The 17,595-nt window shown below is 44.6% G+C and overlaps 1 protein-coding gene across 1 annotated transcript in view; it reads right to left on the reverse strand.

The window, feature by feature from the left end:
• LOC120053242 (voltage-dependent calcium channel subunit alpha-2/delta-1) overlaps nt 1-17,595 on the reverse strand; it is a 108,233-nt gene that overhangs the window by 59,443 nt on the left and 31,195 nt on the right. Inside the window, exons 7-12 of the mRNA XM_039000388.1 lie at nt 16,418-16,549; nt 15,916-15,985; nt 12,967-13,017; nt 8,615-8,714; nt 1,297-1,455; nt 608-712 (exon numbers count right to left, since the gene is read on the reverse strand). Coding sequence (XP_038856316.1) covers nt 608-712; nt 1,297-1,455; nt 8,615-8,714; nt 12,967-13,017; nt 15,916-15,985; nt 16,418-16,549 — 617 coding nt within the window. The remainder of the gene's footprint in view (nt 1-607; nt 713-1,296; nt 1,456-8,614; nt 8,715-12,966; nt 13,018-15,915; nt 15,986-16,417; nt 16,550-17,595) is intronic.

Below are 17,595 nucleotides of genomic sequence, written 5' to 3' on the forward strand. Positions count from 1 at the left end.
TGTTATAGCAACATCCACATTGAACCGTATTGTGTGTGATGGAAGTTAATCAACCATAGTTAGGTATTGTATGAACCAAGCCACTGTGAGGTTATTATGAGCCATAGAATGTTAAATCCTGCTCGTGGGAGGGTTACTGTTATATTGCACGCAGTGTGTTGTTTTGTGAAGACCTGGGGGTGGTGTTACCATGCTCTCTCTAAACCCCATCATACCCATTTCCTTTCATGTGCTGAGCAGCGAGAACAGCTTTAGCTTTGGTAGAGTCATCACCACACTTCATATCTGCTTGTTAGTCCCCACAAGGTCAAACGCTATTTCTAGTGGGTTTAGGGTTAAGGTTAGAATTAGTGTTAGGTTTAGGGTTAGGGTTAGGAGCTAGGGTTAAGGTTTAGGGTTTTGTGTGTGTTTGTGTGTGTGTGGGTGTGTGTGTGTGTGTGTGTGGGTGCGTGTGTATTTGTAATAATCATTGCTCTCCGCCTGTATAAACAATAGGTTCAGCACACAGAATAGTTCCTCTTGATCCAACGCATTACTCTGCGTTTACTAGAAGGGTCACCGACTAGGTGGATTATACATTAAAGTGTGTGTGTGCGTTCAACTGTACCTTCTTGTCAGAGTTGTATTCCTGAAGTATGGCCGATGCTCTCTCCTCTCCTCCGTCAGTGAACAGCATGATGATCTTGTTACAGTTGGCTCTAGTGATGTTAGTCTGCACAGAGAAAACACACCAGGTAGAGAACAGGGGTTGCTAACCCCCATCCTAACACACCACCACCAAATCCTGTAATCAAGGTACTGGTAAGAAGCAGATGACAAAAATCAGGGTTTTAGAAGACTGGAGGAGGGTTGGACACGCAGGTTGGCATTTATTGTCATGAAACTTGCCCTGGAGTCATAACTGCAGATTGGTCACTAGCTGGCACAGCCACAAAGTCATATAATCAGATGTTAAACCTAATCCTAACATTAACCCTAACCTTATGCACACTGCTAACCCTTAAATTAAGATCAAAAAGCACATTTTAGTTTTCATAAATTTTTACAATATAGACAATTTTGACTTTGCAGCGTGCCCATCTAGCGGTAATGGCTCAGTTCTGCAGCAGAGGTCAGTGTCTGACAATAATCTATCATACGAGAAAGAGCAGAGCTCAAAGGTAACAGTTTGTACATTTTACATGAAGTGTAGTATGTTCCTGAAGTATCAAAGTAAAATAACAAGGAGCAGGGCTGTCGTTACACTGTACATCTATTATTACTACAGTGTTATGAACAGAGCATAGGGCCTCTTACTGCATAGAGCTGTTCGAAGGCAAACTCAAATCCCTTGGTGTAGTTGGTGATGCCTTTAGCAGAGATGTTCTGAACAGCATCCTTCAGGATCTTCTTATTCCTCACGTTGGCCTGGACCAGGTGGTCAAAACACGCTGTGTTATTCACCCTGGTGTTGAACTGGTAGAGGGAGACAGATAGGGGTTAGACAAACGCACGCACACAGACACACATACTGATTACCCACACACACACCTGGCCTTGACTATTATCATGCAGTGGTAAACAGACACATTCATCAAGTGTTGCTAATTACTTTGCATCCTATGAGGATCATGAGCTGGTACCATGGAAATGAGACTCCCTCTACCAACTCACTCTCATTAGAGTGGAAATATCACGCATGCACAAATGCACACGCACACATTTACACACACACGGCGGCAGGTAGCCTAGCGGTTAAGAGCATTGAGCAAGTAACCAAAATGTTGCTGGTTCGAATCCCAAAGCCAGCAATGTGGAAAAATATGCCATTTTGTCCATGAGCAAGGCAGTTAACCCCCAACTGCTCCCAGGCGCTGATGACGTTGATTAACGTTGATGCCCTAGCTCCTGTGAAAAACTATTCAGCATCATATAAAAATCGATCAGCTTAAGCTAGAGATACACTGTGTCTGTTTTCTTGCATTGGATGAGTCTCAATCCGCTGAATCCGCCTATGTAACACTTCCATATCTGCGGTGAAATGCGACAGAGCTATAGCGGTGTTTGTCAGACCATGAGACAACCCGAAAATCGGTCTTCTCACAAAATCGTCTGTAGTGTCCAACCGGTTTGGCCTACAAACTATTACCTCTCTAAGGTAAGATGAGACTCTCACGAACATGACAGTGTTCTACGATTTGCTTTAAGACCCCCACAAGCGTTGTGGGACTCATCTGATGTCGACACAGGTGACCTACCAGTTTGGGCTTCACACTAATATGACCCATCTGTGTAAAGGTGAGACTCTTGTTTTGCTTTAGAAGGCCCACAGGCCTCAAAAGACTCGTCTGAGGGTCCAAAAAAGTATTCGAAAAGTATTCAGACCGCATGAACTTTTCCACATTTTGTTAAGTTACAGCCTTATTCTAAAATGGATGAAATTGTTTTTCCCCTCATCAATCTACACACAATACCAGATAATGACAAAGTAAAAACAGGTTTTTAGAAATTTTAGCAAATTTTAGGAAAACAAATTTGAAATATCACAATTACATAAGTATTCAGCCCCTTCACTCAGTACTTTGTTGAAGCACCTTTGGCAACATTTACAGTCTCGAGTCTTCTTGTGTATGACACTAAAAGCTTGGCACACCTGTATTATGGGAGTTTCTCCCTTTCTTCTCTGCAGATCCTCTCAAGCTCTGTCAGGTTGGATGGACAGCGTTGCTGGACAGCTATTTTCAGGTCTCTCCAGAGATGTTCGATTGGGTTCAAGTCCGGGCTCTGGCTGGGCCACAAGGACATTCAGAGACTTGTTCCGAACCCACTACTGCGTTGTCTAGGCTGTGTACTTTGCTCCGTTCATCTTTCCTTCGATCCTGACTAGTCTCCTAGTCCCTGCCTCAAAAAAACATTTCCACAGCATGATGATGTGGTAATGTTTTCACCGTAGGGATGGTGCCAGATTTCCTCCAGACATGACACTTTGAATTCAGGTCAAAGAGTTCAATCTTGGTTTCATCTGACCAGAGAATGTTGTTTCTCATGGTCTGAGAGTCTTAAGGTGCCTTTTGGCAAACTCCAAACTGGCTGTCATCTGCCCTTTACTGAGGAGTGAGTTCTGTCTGGCCAATCTACCTTAAACGCCTGATAGGTGGAGTGCTGCAGAGATGGTTGTCCTTCTGGAAGGTTTTTCCATCTCCACAGAGGAACTCTGGATCTCTGTCAGAGTGACCATTAGATTCTTGGGGTCACCTCCCTGACCTAGACCAACTCTAGGAAGAGTCTTTGTGGTTCTAAACTTCTTCCATTTAAGAATGATGGAGGCCACTGTGTTCTTTGGGACCTTCAACGCTGCAGACTTTGTTGGTACCCTTCCCCAGATCTGTGCCTCGACACAATCCTGTCTCGGAGCATTCTGACTGGTTGCATCACTGCCTGGTATGGCAATTTCTCGGCCTCTGACCACAAGGCACTACAGAGGGTAGTGCGTACGGCCCATCACTGGGGCTAAGCTGCCTGCCATCCAGGACCTCTACACCAGGCAGTGTCAGAGGAAGGCCCTAAAAATTGTCAAAGACCCCAGCCACCCCAGTTATAGACTGTTCTCTCTACTATCGCATGGCAAGCGGTACCGGAGTGCCAAGTCTAGGACAAAAAGGCTTCTCAACAGTTTTTACCCCCAAGCCATAAGACTCCTGAACAGGTAATCAAATGGCTACCCGGACTATTTGCATTGTGTGCCCCCCACAACCCCCAAGTGATGCAGAGAGGCTGGGCCAAAAGTTGGCTGTACTGTCTTTCTAAACAGTGCTGCAACCCATTGATCTGTACCAATCAATGTGCCACTGTTAATCAGCCAATGGCGAGAGCAGATATACATGCATCCATGGAGACAAGCAGAATCTGGCTAGGTGTGTGTGCGTGCATATCTGCGTCTGTGTGACAAGCTTGATATTTATAACTGAGTGACGGACTCCACTTGGAAGAATAATTTGAAGGCTTCTACCTGACCTGAAGACTAAGCTTAGAAGCCAGGATGGACAGACATGCACACACAAGTATGTTTTACTATACTTGTAGGTTCCAAAAAATAATATTCCCATTCAAAATCCTATTTTCCTTAACCCTAAACCTAACCCTTAACCCAACCTTAATCCCAAAACCCTAACCCTGAAACTAAACCTAACCCTATGTCACGACTTCCGCCGAAGTTGGCTCCTCTCATTGTTCGGGCGGCGTTCGGCGATCGACGTCACCGGCTTTCTAGCCATCGCCGCTCCATTTTTCATATGTCCATTTGTCTTGTTCCATACACACCTGGTTTTCATTTCCCCAATCAATCTACTTGTATTTAACCCTCTGTTTCCCATCATGTCTTTGTGTGTATGTGTTTCATGTTATGTGGTGTTTGATTTATGCGCTTGACTTTTATTTATGTTCCGTGTTTTGAGCCTGTTTGATTATTGTAGTGCTCTCGTTTTGGAACGGAAAATAAATGTGCGCCTGTTAACTATACTCTGCTCTCCTGCAACTGACTTCGATTCCAGTACACGTCATAACACCCTAACTCATAACCCTAAATCTATACCCTAACACTAACCCTAATTGTAACACTAACCTTAAATCTAACCCCTAAGCCTAAAAAACTATTTTTCTTTGTGGGGACTGGTGAAATGTCGCCACTCGTCTGAATCTTGTTTTTTTTGTGAGGACTTCTGGTCCCCACAATGATAGTAAAATCAAACCACACACACACACTTACACACACTCTCATAATAAAATGTGCTCTTTTATCACCTAATCTATTAAATGGAGAGTAGGGTGAGAAGGAAGGTGGGATGGAGAGAAATAGAAAGTGAGAGGGAGAAAGGGAGACAGGGAGGGGATGAGAGAGAGGTGTGTAAATGAGACAGCATTGCTCTTCCATCTGGGTCTAATTCATTAATGCTAGAATCCATGCTAAGAAACACTTCACAGCCTTATCCATTGCATCAGACAATTTAGTGAGCATGCTGAACATTCATGTAAATGTGAACATTTTAATAGGTGGTATATCTCAGACTGGGTTGGGGTTGGATTGCAGATGACACTGAGCAGAGAGCTAATCTCTACTCCCTAATCCCAGTCTATACAGCCTCCCTGTTCACTTAGACCACAGGACCACCTATCTGCAACTGGCTACCTAACAACACTGAACTGGCTAGAAACAAAACTGGACACACACACAATAAGACAAAGACATCTGTATCCGTCTGACAATGTAAGGGACGTGTGTGTGTTGAAATGTCAGTTTAGTACTTAGGCTGCTGTTAATGAGTGGGGATGTATGGGTAAAATTAGAGATAAATTATTTAGTGTCAGGTTACAACACCCACAGGACAAGAGAAGGGTGTGTGTTTGTGTTTCTGCACACGATGTGGTACTAGGGTACCAGCTGTACCAGTTGATTTAATAACTGACAATAACAATAATCCAGCCTTTTGGAGACCGCAACTGGTTTCTTAGTGTGCATGTAAACACAACTGTAGAATGTCTTACTGTGGACATGGTGCAGTTGTGTTGTTTTTATCAGGGTTTATTAATGCATTAGTGTTGTTTTCAACCTCTGGGTTTTCTAGTTGGTTCTAGTTGAGTGTAATCTGAGTTAATCTTTGAGAGATAAAGAAAGAGAGAGGGAGATATAGAAAGAGAGAGTGATGGATAAGTATTTCCCATGGTTCTCTGCATGGCACTCTAGGGCTGTTGTAGCAGCCTGATCACTAGGAATAGACTTTGATTTTGGACATTTGAAAAGGTCCTGAGAACATCGGTATATTTACCTTCCTGGATGCTCACCAAAACAAAAGAAAATAAATTGCCCAGCACTGGGCGTGAACTCATAATACTCAGCACCAAAGCACACCGCTCAGACCACTGCACTACAGCAATTTACAATGCTATTGCAAGCCGTGAGAATACTTTATGGTACACTATGAGAAAAAAAGGTTCTACCTATGGGGACAACCGAAAACCCCTTTTGGAACCATTTTTTAACCACACGCAATTAACCCTGTAACCACGCGGAATTAATATATCAAAAATAGATGTTCTTCCATAATGCGTCAAATTTCAAAGGGAAACTATGAGATCTTGTTGGGTATCGTGGGGGGTTCAATCCCTTGCCCATACATGGATTGGTCCTGGGCAGTTTTAATCACACTCCCCAAATGGAGCAGATCATTAATGGCCTGTTTTAAAGAGAGGCAGAAAATCTATATTTCATTATTTCTCAACCATCTCTCTCTCTGTCTCTCTCTCTCTTTTCTCTCAACAGGAAATGTGGATTATAGATAATCAACATTTTGGTAGAAATTAATACATTTCTTGTAAGGGAAAATCAAGTCTGAAAGTGGAAATTACAAACTTCGGAAGCCTTTTTAAACCTAAAATACACTACAAGTTTTAACCTTTTACTGCAGTGGGCTAAATCAGGTTCATACAGAGTGATTCTTGGTAACCTAAAACAAACCTACTTTGAATCAAAAGCATACAACTCACACTCTGTCACGCCCTGATCTGTTTCACCTGTCCTTGTGCTTGTCTCCATCCCCTCCAGGTGTCGCCCATTTCCCCCACTTATCCTCTGTGTTATGTTCTGTTAATTACTGATGTCCCCTTTAAGAATGGAGCACCCTTGGTCATGCGCAGTGTTGTTCTATGTTATTCTGGTACTAACTCGTTTTAGTAAATGTGAAGCTCCAGTTCAATTTCTTGTATTCAGAGTCTTTCTTATTATATAAATAAGTAATACGAGCTAAGACACTACACTCTGGGTATTTATACCTGTGTTTTCTGTCTGTCTGTGCCAGTTCGTCTTGTTTGTCAAGCTTACCAGTGTTCGTCCTGTCTGCTCCTGTCTATTCCCTGCCTTGCTTTTTCTCGACCTCCTGGTTTTTGACCCTTGCCTGTCCTGATCCTGTACCCGCCCGTCTGACTACTCTGCCCGTCCCTGAGCCTGCCTGCCGTCCTGTACTTTTGCTCCTACTCGACCCCTGCCTGCCTTGACCTGTCGTTTGCCTTTCCCTGATGTTACACTAAACATTGTTGCTTTACACATTCTGCACTTGGGTCTTACCTTGATTCCTGATACACACATGGTTATGGGAAAGCTCTCATGCAACAGGGTGATCAAATGAAGATCCTACCTCTGTATGTACAGTTCCTTCAGAAAGTATTTACACCCCTTGACTTTTTCCACATTTTGTTGAGTTACAGCCTACATTTAAAATGGATTAAAGTTTACATTTTTGTCATTGGCCTATACACAATACCCCATAATGTCAAAGTGGACTTATGTTTTTCAAAATATTTACAAATTCATTAAACATTTTAAGCTGAAATGTCTTGAGTCCATAAGTATTTAACCTCTTTTGTTATGGCAAGCCTAAATAAGTTCAGGAGTAAAAATGTGCTTAACAAGTCACATAGTAAGTTGCATGGAATCACTCTGTTTGCAATAATAGTGTTTCATGTGATTTAATAATGACTACCTCAGCTCTCTACATACAATTTTCTGTAAGGTCCCTCAGTCGTGTAGTGAATTTCAAACACAGATTGAACCACAAAGACCAGGGAGGTTTTCCAATGCCTCTCAAAGAAGGACACCTATTGGTAGACGGGTAAAAATAAAAAAGCAGACGTTGAATATCCCTTTGAGCATGGTGAAGTTATTAATTACACTTTGGATGGCGTATCAATACACCCAGTCACCACAAAGACACAGGCGTCCTTCCTAACTAAGTTGCCGAAGAGGAAGAAAACCGCTCAGGGATTTCACCATGACACCAATGGTGATTTCAAAACAGTTACAGAGTTTATTGTCTGTGATAGGAGAAAACTGAGGATGGATCAACAACATTGTATTTACTCCACAATACTAACCTGAATGAAACAGAGTGAAAATAAGGAAACCTGTACACAATTAAAACATTCCAAAACATGCATCGTGTTTGCAACAAGGCACTAAATTAATACTGCAAAAAATCTGGCAAAGCAATTCACTTTTTTGTCCTGAATACAAAGTGTTATGTTTGGGGCAAATACAATACAACACATTACTGAGTACCACTCTCCATATTTTCAAGCATAGTAGTGGCTGCATCATGTTATGGGTATGCTTGTAATCGTTAAGGACTGTGGAGTTTTTCAGGATAAAAAAGAAACGGAATGGAGCTAAGCACAGGCAAGACCCTAGAGAAAAGTCTGCTTTCCACCAGACACTGGGAGATTAATTCATATTTCAGTAGGTCAATAACCTAAAACACAAGGCCAAATCTACAATGGAGTTGCTTACCAAGAAGACAGGGAATGTTCCTGTATGGTAGATCTAAATATTTGACTAAATCTACTTTAAAATCTATTGCAAGACCTGAAAATGGTTGTCTAGCAATTACATTTTTTGTTATTCATTTTGAATTCAGGCTGTAACACAACAACATGTGGAATAAGTCAAGGGGTATAAATACTGAAAATGGTTGCCTAGCAATTACTATTTTTTTAATCTATTTTGAATTCAGGCTATAACACAACAAAATGTGGAATAAGTCAAGGGGTATGAATATTTTCTAAAGGTTCTGTATGTATGTATACTTACATAAACTACGTTGACATAGTCATCATCAGACAGAGTCTCCAGCATCTCACTGACTGAGGTCTTGATCAGCTTCAGAGTCAGACCAGACACACTGCCACTCCTATAGACATTTAAGCAGTTTAATCCGTCTATCGACATGTCTGTAGACAATTGTCGTAGTGACATCATGAACATTCTATTGTCGTTGTCGTTATGATAAAGTATACACACAAAAACGACAGGCTGCATGACATCAGTAGCCTGGTGCTCCAAATAGCATACTTTCTCTAGTTATAAACCCATCCGTTTAAAAATTAATTAAGTAAATGCCAAACTAGCAAGCCAGGCAACTAAAAACTATTTTCTAAACAATATTTTAAAATGTTGCTAGCTAGCTCATTATCTAGCTGTCTATCCAGTTCAAATAATGACCAGAGTATAGCTGACAATGTCTTAACTTAAGCTACTTATTAGTCATTATTAGAGGAAAATAAACTCACAAAAACACAATTATTTACAAGATAATGGCGAGCTTACAGAAAATAGCTTACTGACACAGTGTGACGAAATAGAAGTAGGTCATTCTATCAGAGAATTTTAGAACTCATGCATCATCTTGTCACAGGAGGATTTGGTCTGGTTGCTGTGGCAGTCCGGTAACCACGACAACGGACGTTGCAACAGTCGCAGAGACTTAAACTTCTTTAATGTCTGTGCGTGTCACGTTCCTGACCTGTTTTCTGTTGTTTTTGTATGTGTTTAGTTGGTCAGGGCGTGAGTTGGGGTGGGCATTCTATGTTTTGGGTTTCTATGTTGGGTTTAATGTGTTGCCTGATATGGTTCTCAATTAGAGGCAGGTGTTTGACGTTTCCTCTGATTGAGAACCATATTAAGGTAGGCTGTTCTCACTGTTTGTTTGTGGGTGATTGTTCCTGTGTCTGTGTCCGTTGCACCACACGGGCCTGTTTCGTTTGTTCATTCGTTTGGTTAGTCTGTTCCTGTTCGTGCGTTCCTTGTGTTATTGTAAGTTCTCATGTTCAGGTCTGTCTACGTCGTTTTGTTGTTTTGTAGTTATTCAAGTGTATTTCGTGTCAGTGTTCGTCTTGTTTAATAAATTCATTAATGTCTTCATACCTCGCTGCGTGTTGGTCCGATCCATGCTCCTCCTCATCCGAGGAGGAGGAATTAGACGAACGTTACAGAATCACCCACCAACAAAGGATCAAGCAGCGGGGTAACGGGCAGCAGCGACAGCAGCAGCGGTACAAAGAGGAATGGACATGGGAGGAAATCCTAGACGGAGAAGGACCCTGGGCAGAGCCAGAGGAGTGTCGCCGCCCCAAAGCGGAGCTGGAGGCAGCGAAAGCGGAGAGGCGGCATTATGAGGCGCTAGCAAGGCAGAGCGGCTGGAAGCCCGAGAGGCTCACCCAAAATTTCTTGGGGGGGGGCACACGGGGAGTGTGGCAGAGTCAGGAGTCAGACCTGAGCCAACTCCCCTTGCTTACCGTAAGGAGCCGGTCAGGGCGGTATTGGAGGTGAGCGACGCAGAGACAGTGAAGGAGTTAATGGGGAAATTGGAGGAGAGAGTTATGAGGGAGGTGCTGGTTTGGTGCATGAGGCACGGCATCCGCCCGACTGAACGTGTCAGGGAGTTGATGTCCCCGGGAACAGCTCTCCATACTCGTCCTGAGGTGCGTGCTAGCCGTCTGGTTAAGACTGTGCCAGCCTCACGCACCAGGCCTCCTGTGCGCCTTCCTAGCCCTGCACGTCCTCTGCCAGCTCGCCGCTACAGCTCTCCCAGCCGTGCTTCCAGTGGAGAGAGAGAGCGTCGTCCCGGGCAGGCACCGTGTTATGCGGTGGAGCGCACAGTGTCCCCGGTGCGTGTGCTTAGCCCGGTGCGCAACATCTCAGCTCCCCACATCTGCCGGGCTAGGGTGAAGATCCAGCCAGGGCGGATGGTGCCAGCCCTGCTCTCAAGACCTCCAGTACGTCTCCAGAGCCCTGTTCCTCCTCCACACACTCTCCCTATGGTGCGTGTCTCCAGCCCAGTACCACCAGTTCCGGCACCACGCACCAAGCCTCCTGTGCATCTCCAGAGCCCTGTACGCACTGTTCCTTCTCCCCGCACTCGCCCTGAGGTGCGTGCACTCAGTCCGGTACCACCAGTTCCGGCACCACGCACCAGGCCTATAGTGCGCTTTGAGAAACCAGTGTGCACTGTTCCTGCTCCCCGCACTAGCCTTGAGGTGCGTGTCTCCAGTCCGGTACCACCAGTTCCGGCACCACGCACCAGATCTACTGTGCGCCTCAGCAGGTCAGAGTCGGCCGTCTGTCCAACGCCGCCTGCACTGCTCGTCTGCCCAGCGCCGTCTGAGCCATCCGTCTGCCCCGCGCCATCTGAGCCATCCGTCTGCCCAGCGCCATCTGAGCCGTCCGTCTGCCACGAGCCTTCAGAGTCGCCCGTCTGTCCCGAGCCATTAGAGCCGTCCGCCAGTCAGGAGCCGCTAGAGCCGTCCGTCAGTCAGGAGCCGCCAGAGCCGCCAGCCAGTCAGGAGCCGCCAGCCAGTCAGGAGCTGCCAGAGCCGCCAGCCAGTCAGGAGCTGCCAGAGCCGCCAGCCAGTCAGGAGCTGCCAGAGCCGCCAGCCAGTCAGGAGCTGCCAGAGCCGCCAGCCAGTCAAGAGCTGCCCTCCAGTCATGAGCTGCCTTCCAGTCATGAGCTGCCCTACAGTCATGAGCTGCCCTACAGTCATGAGCTGCCCTACAGTCATGAGCTGCCTTCCAGTCATGAGCTGCCCTACAGTCATGAGCTGCCTTCCAGTCATGAGCTGCCCTACAGTCATGAGCTGCCCTCCAGTCATGAGCTGCCCTCCAGTCATGAGCTGCCCTCCAGTCATGAGCTGCCCTCCAGTCATGAGCTGCCCTCCAGTCATGAGCTGCCCTCCAGTCATAAGCTGCCCTCTAGTCATGAGCTGCCCTCCAGTCATGAGCTGCCCTCCAGTCATGAGCTGCCCTCCAGTCATGAGCTGCCCTCTAGTCATGAGCTGCCCTCCAGTCATGAGCTGCCCTCCAGTCATGAGCTGCCTTCCAGTCATGAGCTGCCTTCCAGTCATGAGCTGCCCTCCAGTCATGAGCTGCCCTCCAGTCATGAGCTGCCCTCCAGTCATGAACTGCCCTCCAGTCCGGAGCTGCCACTCAGTCCGGAGCTGCCACTCAGTCCGGAGCTGCCATTCGTCCTGAGCTGCCTCTCTGTCCGGAGTTGCCCCTCTGTCCTGAGCTACCTCTCTGTCCTGAGCTACCTCTCTGTCCTGAGCTACCTCTCTGTCCTGAGCTACCTCTCTGTCCTGAGCTACCTCTCTGTCCTGAGCTACCTCCTAAATCATGTGGGGGCCTTGGGGAGGATTCTTAGGCGAAGGTCGTGGGCGAGGGTCGCCACTCAAGGGACGCTAAGGAGGGGGACAAAGACAATGGTGGAGTGGTGTCCTCGTCCTGCGCCGGAGCCGCCACCGCGGACAGATGCCCACCCAGACCCTCCCCTTGAGTTTTAGGGGTGCGCCCGGAGTTCGCACCTTAAGGGGGGGGTTCTGTCACGTTCCTGACCTGTTTTCTGTTGTTTTTGTATGTGTTTAGTTGGTTAGGGCTTGAGTTGGGGTGGGCATTCTATGTTATGTGTTTCTATGTTGGGTTTAATGTGTTGCCTGATATGGTTCTCAATTAGAGGCAGGTGTTTGACGTTTCCTCTGATTGAGAACCATATTAAGGTAGGCTGTTCTCACTGTTTGTTTGTGGGTGATTGTTCCTGTGTCTGTGTCCGTTGCACCACACGGGCCTGTTTCGTTTGTTCATTCGTTTGGTTAGTCTGTTCCTGTTCGTGCGTTCTTCGTGTTATTGTAAGTTCTCATGTTCAGGTCTGTCTACGTCGTTTTGTTGTTTTGTAGTTATTCAAGTGTATTTCGTGTCAGTGTTCGTCTTGTTTAATAAATTCATTCATGTCTTCATACCTCGCTGCGTGTTGGTCCGATCCATGCTCCTCCTCATCCGAGGAGGAGGAATTAGACGAACGTTACAGAGCGACAAGGAAACTGACATTCGCAGCGACAGTATACAGACATTCACCGTAGTATAAATGAAATGTCATTTTGACCAGCGACACTATAATTGTCTAATATTTGTTAGACCAGGTATAAACTGGCCTTTAGATTCAACCCAAAGAATTAGAATGATGAAGTTATATTTATATGATTAAACCTAAAACTACACTGCAAGATACAAGAGGGAGGTACTCTGGTATACTGTACTATGTTGGGCTAGTATGTTGGGCTAGTAGGGTTAGTAGGGTATAGTGTTACTATGCGGTAATGCATGTTGTGACTCACGCGTCCACTAGGATCAGCATGTCCTTGGGAGAGGCAGCTCCCTGAATGTACCTACACACACCAACACGCACGTCACATACATACAGAGGTTATAAATATACTCACAGTACACACAGAGGTTATAAACACAATACATACAGAGGTTATAAACACAGTTGTAGGCGCCTGAGCAATGGAGCAAACGGAGCAGCTGCACCCCGACTTTCAAAATAGGGGAGCAAATATTTGTTTTTGCACCCCACTGTTTTACCAGAAAATGATCATGATCCATTAGGTAATTTGTCATTTTCAATGATTAGCAATGTTTTGAGCTAGTCTGTATTAAAATAGATATGTCCATTTTATATATCATGTACAGTAATAACTAACAGATTGCATTTTGCACCCCTCCCCCATCGCCTCAAGATGAATGGTTTTGACCACTGAAGTTTTTTTTCTCTTCAGCGAGCCATTGTTTTGGTTCAGTGCAGATAGAAAGCACTCGCTGCACCACAGGTGTTTAAAATCAAAAGGCACTTGCAAAATATATTTTTTATTTTATTTTGTTGTGCTGTTGTTACATTTGTATCGTTGTTTCAATTCCAATGGTGTCGGTCCAATGGTGATGTTACACATATATTGAGCTGCATGCCCCACAAGTAAATTCATTGTATCATTTCACTTTTCCTGTAAGAGCCATGATCTGATTAGGCTTCGCTGTAGCGCAGACTTCATTAGCAGAAAACTGCATGTCCGGTAGCTCGCAGGCTGTCAATGAGCAGCTCGCAAGTAGATAGTGAGAAATAATCAGTAGGCCTAATTTACATTATTAAATCTGTTAAATAGTTTAATCTTCAAGCTGTTCAGGAATTTAACACCATTCTGCCTTTTGCGATCTATTTTCCCAACTTCAATCAGTTAAATCACATTATTAAAATGTTTTGGTAACACTTTACATTAAGTTGCCCCAATTTATATGTAAATACACTGTAATAACTGTTAACAACATAGTAGTTACATAGGTTTTACCATGTAATGACATGGTAATAGGGTTGTTGCTGAATCAGTTATTAGATAATTGGAGCAAGGAATATGTAATTACACATTCACTTGCTGAACGTTTATTCCACATGTGGAGCTACTGATGTTACAACACATTCTCTTGTTCGACTATGTAATTCATGTTTTGTAATTACACATTTGAAATCACCTGTGAATTGCCATGATAATAACACAAACCAAAATATGATGCCCATGAACACAGTGCATACAATGGTTATGAACTCTTATTGACATACAGTATATTTTATGTACAGTTGTGGCAAAAAGTTTTGAGACTGACACAAATACTAATTTCCACAAAGTTTGCTGCTTCAGTGTCTTTAGATATTTTTGTCAGGTGTTACTATGGAATACTGAAGTATAATAACAAGCATTTCATAAGTGTCAAAGGCTTTTATTGACAATTACGTGAAGTTGATGCAAAGAGTCAATATTTGCAGTGTTGACTCTTCTTTTAAAAGACCTCTGCAATCCACCCTGGCATGCTGTCAATTAACGTCTGGGCCACATCCTGACTGATGGCAGCCCATTCTTGCATAATCAATGCTTGGAGTTTGTCAGAATTGATGGGTTTTTGTTTGTCCATCCACCTCTTGAGGATTGACCACAAGTTCTCAGTGGGATTAAGGTCTGGGGAGTTTCCTGGCCATGGACCCAAAATATCGATGTTTTGTTCCCCAAGCCACTTAGTTATCACTTTTGTCTTATGGCAAGATGCTCCATCATGCTGGTAAAGGCGTTGTTCTTCACCAAACTGTTCCTGGATGGTTGGGAGAAGTTGTTCTCGGAGGATGTGTTGGTACCATTCTTTATTCATGGCTGTGTTCTTAGGCAAAATTGAGCCCACTCCCTTGGATGAGAAGCAACCCTACACATGAATGGTCTCAGGATGCTTTACTGTTGGCATGACACAGGACTGATGGTAGCACTCAACTTGTCTTCTCCGGACAAGCTTTTTTCCGGATGCCCCAAACAATCGGAATGGGGATTCATCAGAGAAAATGACTTTACCCCAGTCCTCAGCAGTCCAATCCCTGTACCTTTTGCAGAATATCAGTCTGTCCCCGATGTTTTTCCTGGAGAGAAGTGGCTTCTTTGCTGCCCTTCTTGACACCAGGCCATCCTCCAAAAGTCTTTGCCTCACTGTGCGTGCAGATGCACTCACACCTGCCTGCTGCCATTCCTGAGCAAGCTCTGTACTGGTGGTGCCCTGATCCCGCAGCTGAATCAACTTTAGGAGACGGTCCTGGCGCTTGCTGGACTTTCTTGGGCGCCCTGAAGCCTTCTTCACAACAATTGAACCGCTCTCCTTGAAGTTCCTGTTGATCCGATAAATGGTTGATTTAGGTGCAATCTTACTGGCAGCAATATCCTTGCCCGTGAAGCCCTTTTTGTGCAAAGCAATGATGACGGCACGTGTTTCCTTGCAGGTAACCATGGTTGACAGAGGAAGAACAACGATTCCAAGCACCACCCTCCTTTTGAAGCTTCCAGTCTGTTATTCAAACTCAATCAGCATGACAGAGTGATCTCCAGCCTTGTCCTCGTCAACACTCACACCTGTGTTAACGAGAGAATAACTGACATGATGTCAGCTGGTCCTTTTGTGGCAGGGCTGAAATGCAGTGGAAATGTTTTTTCTCTACAATTTACATGGCAAAGAGGGACTTTGCAATTCATCTGATCACTCTTCATAACATTCTGGAGTATATGCAAATTGCCATCGTACAAACTGAGGCAGCAGACTTTGTGAAAATGTATATTTGTGTCATTCTCAAAACTTTTGGCCACGACTGCACATAGAGAACCTGGTTTCTGGTGTGTGTGTGAGAGAGAGAGAGCGCGAGAGAGAGAGAGCGAGAGAGAGAAAGAGAGAGAGAGAGAGAGAGAGAGAGAGAGGTTTCTTACCAGGGCCTCCTGCGTACATCGTATAGGTCAATCTTACTGGGGGTCTTCCGAGCATCCATCCATGGAGAGGCTGGATAGGAGAGACAGAGTCTGGGTTAACAACAATACTGTGGAACTGGGTTAGGATCACTGAAATACATTGTGACTCTTTGATGAAGTCTAACGGAGGTTGTTGTTGTTGTTTCATAATACATACATGATAACAACCCTTGCTACAGTATAAAGCTCATTATCATTCATAAACTCAGTCAACAGTAGTAAGGCTGATTAAATATTCATCTGATGCAGTCAGTAGAGTTCAGAAACTATCACTGACTTCCTTTTCTAATGACGTTCTGTATAGCTCCTATCTAGGTTAATGCTTTGTGTATACTGGGTAGAATCCATGTAGGAATTTTGACTCTGTTTATATAAACAAATTAATAAAAACTAGGATACAGTTGGCTACAGGGGCACAGTGACATAACAACGATAATATAGCTTCAATGTGCATGTGTGTTACCTGGGTAGTATCGGGCCAGTCCAGTAGCACTACCAAACACCTGCCAGAGCAGAGTAGGGTCATCCTCTCTGTTCTTCTTAAACACATCCTCCAGCGCCTCCGTCCAGTTCAACTCATTCAGCACGATGTTGGCTACCCACACACACGCACACACGTGCACACACACGTGCACACACACACACACACACACAAACACACAAAACAGATAGTTGGATTTAGATTACGATTCCCAATTACACCAAGAAATTGATCAATATTGACAAAAGTGTAATGTACAAAAATGGGGAGAATAATTCAAATAGGATAATAATAATGTGACTGCTTGAATCCAGTCTGTGCTGTCATATTGAACAAAACCACACAGTGACGTGAGCACTGCACTCAAACACATGCAGAGAGGAATGTGGTGGTTCATGAGGAGAGATGAAAGATCTGAATACAGCAGGTGTGTGTGTGTGTGTGTGTGTGTGTGTGTGTGTGTGTGTGTGTGTGTGTGTGTGTGTGTGTGTGTGTGTGTGTGTGTGTGTGTGTCATATGCATGAGTATGAGAGACACAGGGGTACAGTGTAAGAGAACTAAGCTAAGCAGAGCACTGAACTGTGTCATCTCTCTTCTCTATCCATCTTTCTTTCACACAAACAACATTGGCATTACAACGAACAAACATAGACAGGAGTTGGCTAACCCCAAAACAGATCTTAACAAAACAGTTCCAGATGAGAGTGCCTCTAGCAAGAGATAAAGCTGCAGACTGAATCCTCAGACAGAGCATTCATTAATAACATTCAGATACGCCCTCTCGTCTCCCTCTTCCATTAGTCAGGCAAATATTATACCATTTCACTGCCCAAAGCAATGACTGACTGCGTCAAGGGGCTAGCGTTTAAACCTGACTAACTAAACCATTCTCCACTTCACATTTTAGTCATTTCGCAGAGGCTCTTATCCTGAGCAATTTACAGGAGCAATTAGGGTTAAGTGCCTTAATCAAGGGCACATTGACAGATTCCCCTAGTTGGCTCAGGGATTTAATCCAGAAACCTTTTGGTTACTGGCCCAACCCTCTTAAACCCTAGGCTACCTGCTGCCAGGAGACTGGGAAGAACACAAAGGAACGGAGGGACTTTGTGAAAATAAATATTTTTGTCATTCTCAAAACTTTTGACCACGACTGTACA

The sequence above is a fragment of the Salvelinus namaycush genome, chromosome 9 (assembly GCF_016432855.1).
Source record: "Salvelinus namaycush isolate Seneca chromosome 9, SaNama_1.0, whole genome shotgun sequence".
Lineage (NCBI taxonomy): Eukaryota > Metazoa > Chordata > Actinopteri > Salmoniformes > Salmonidae > Salvelinus > Salvelinus namaycush.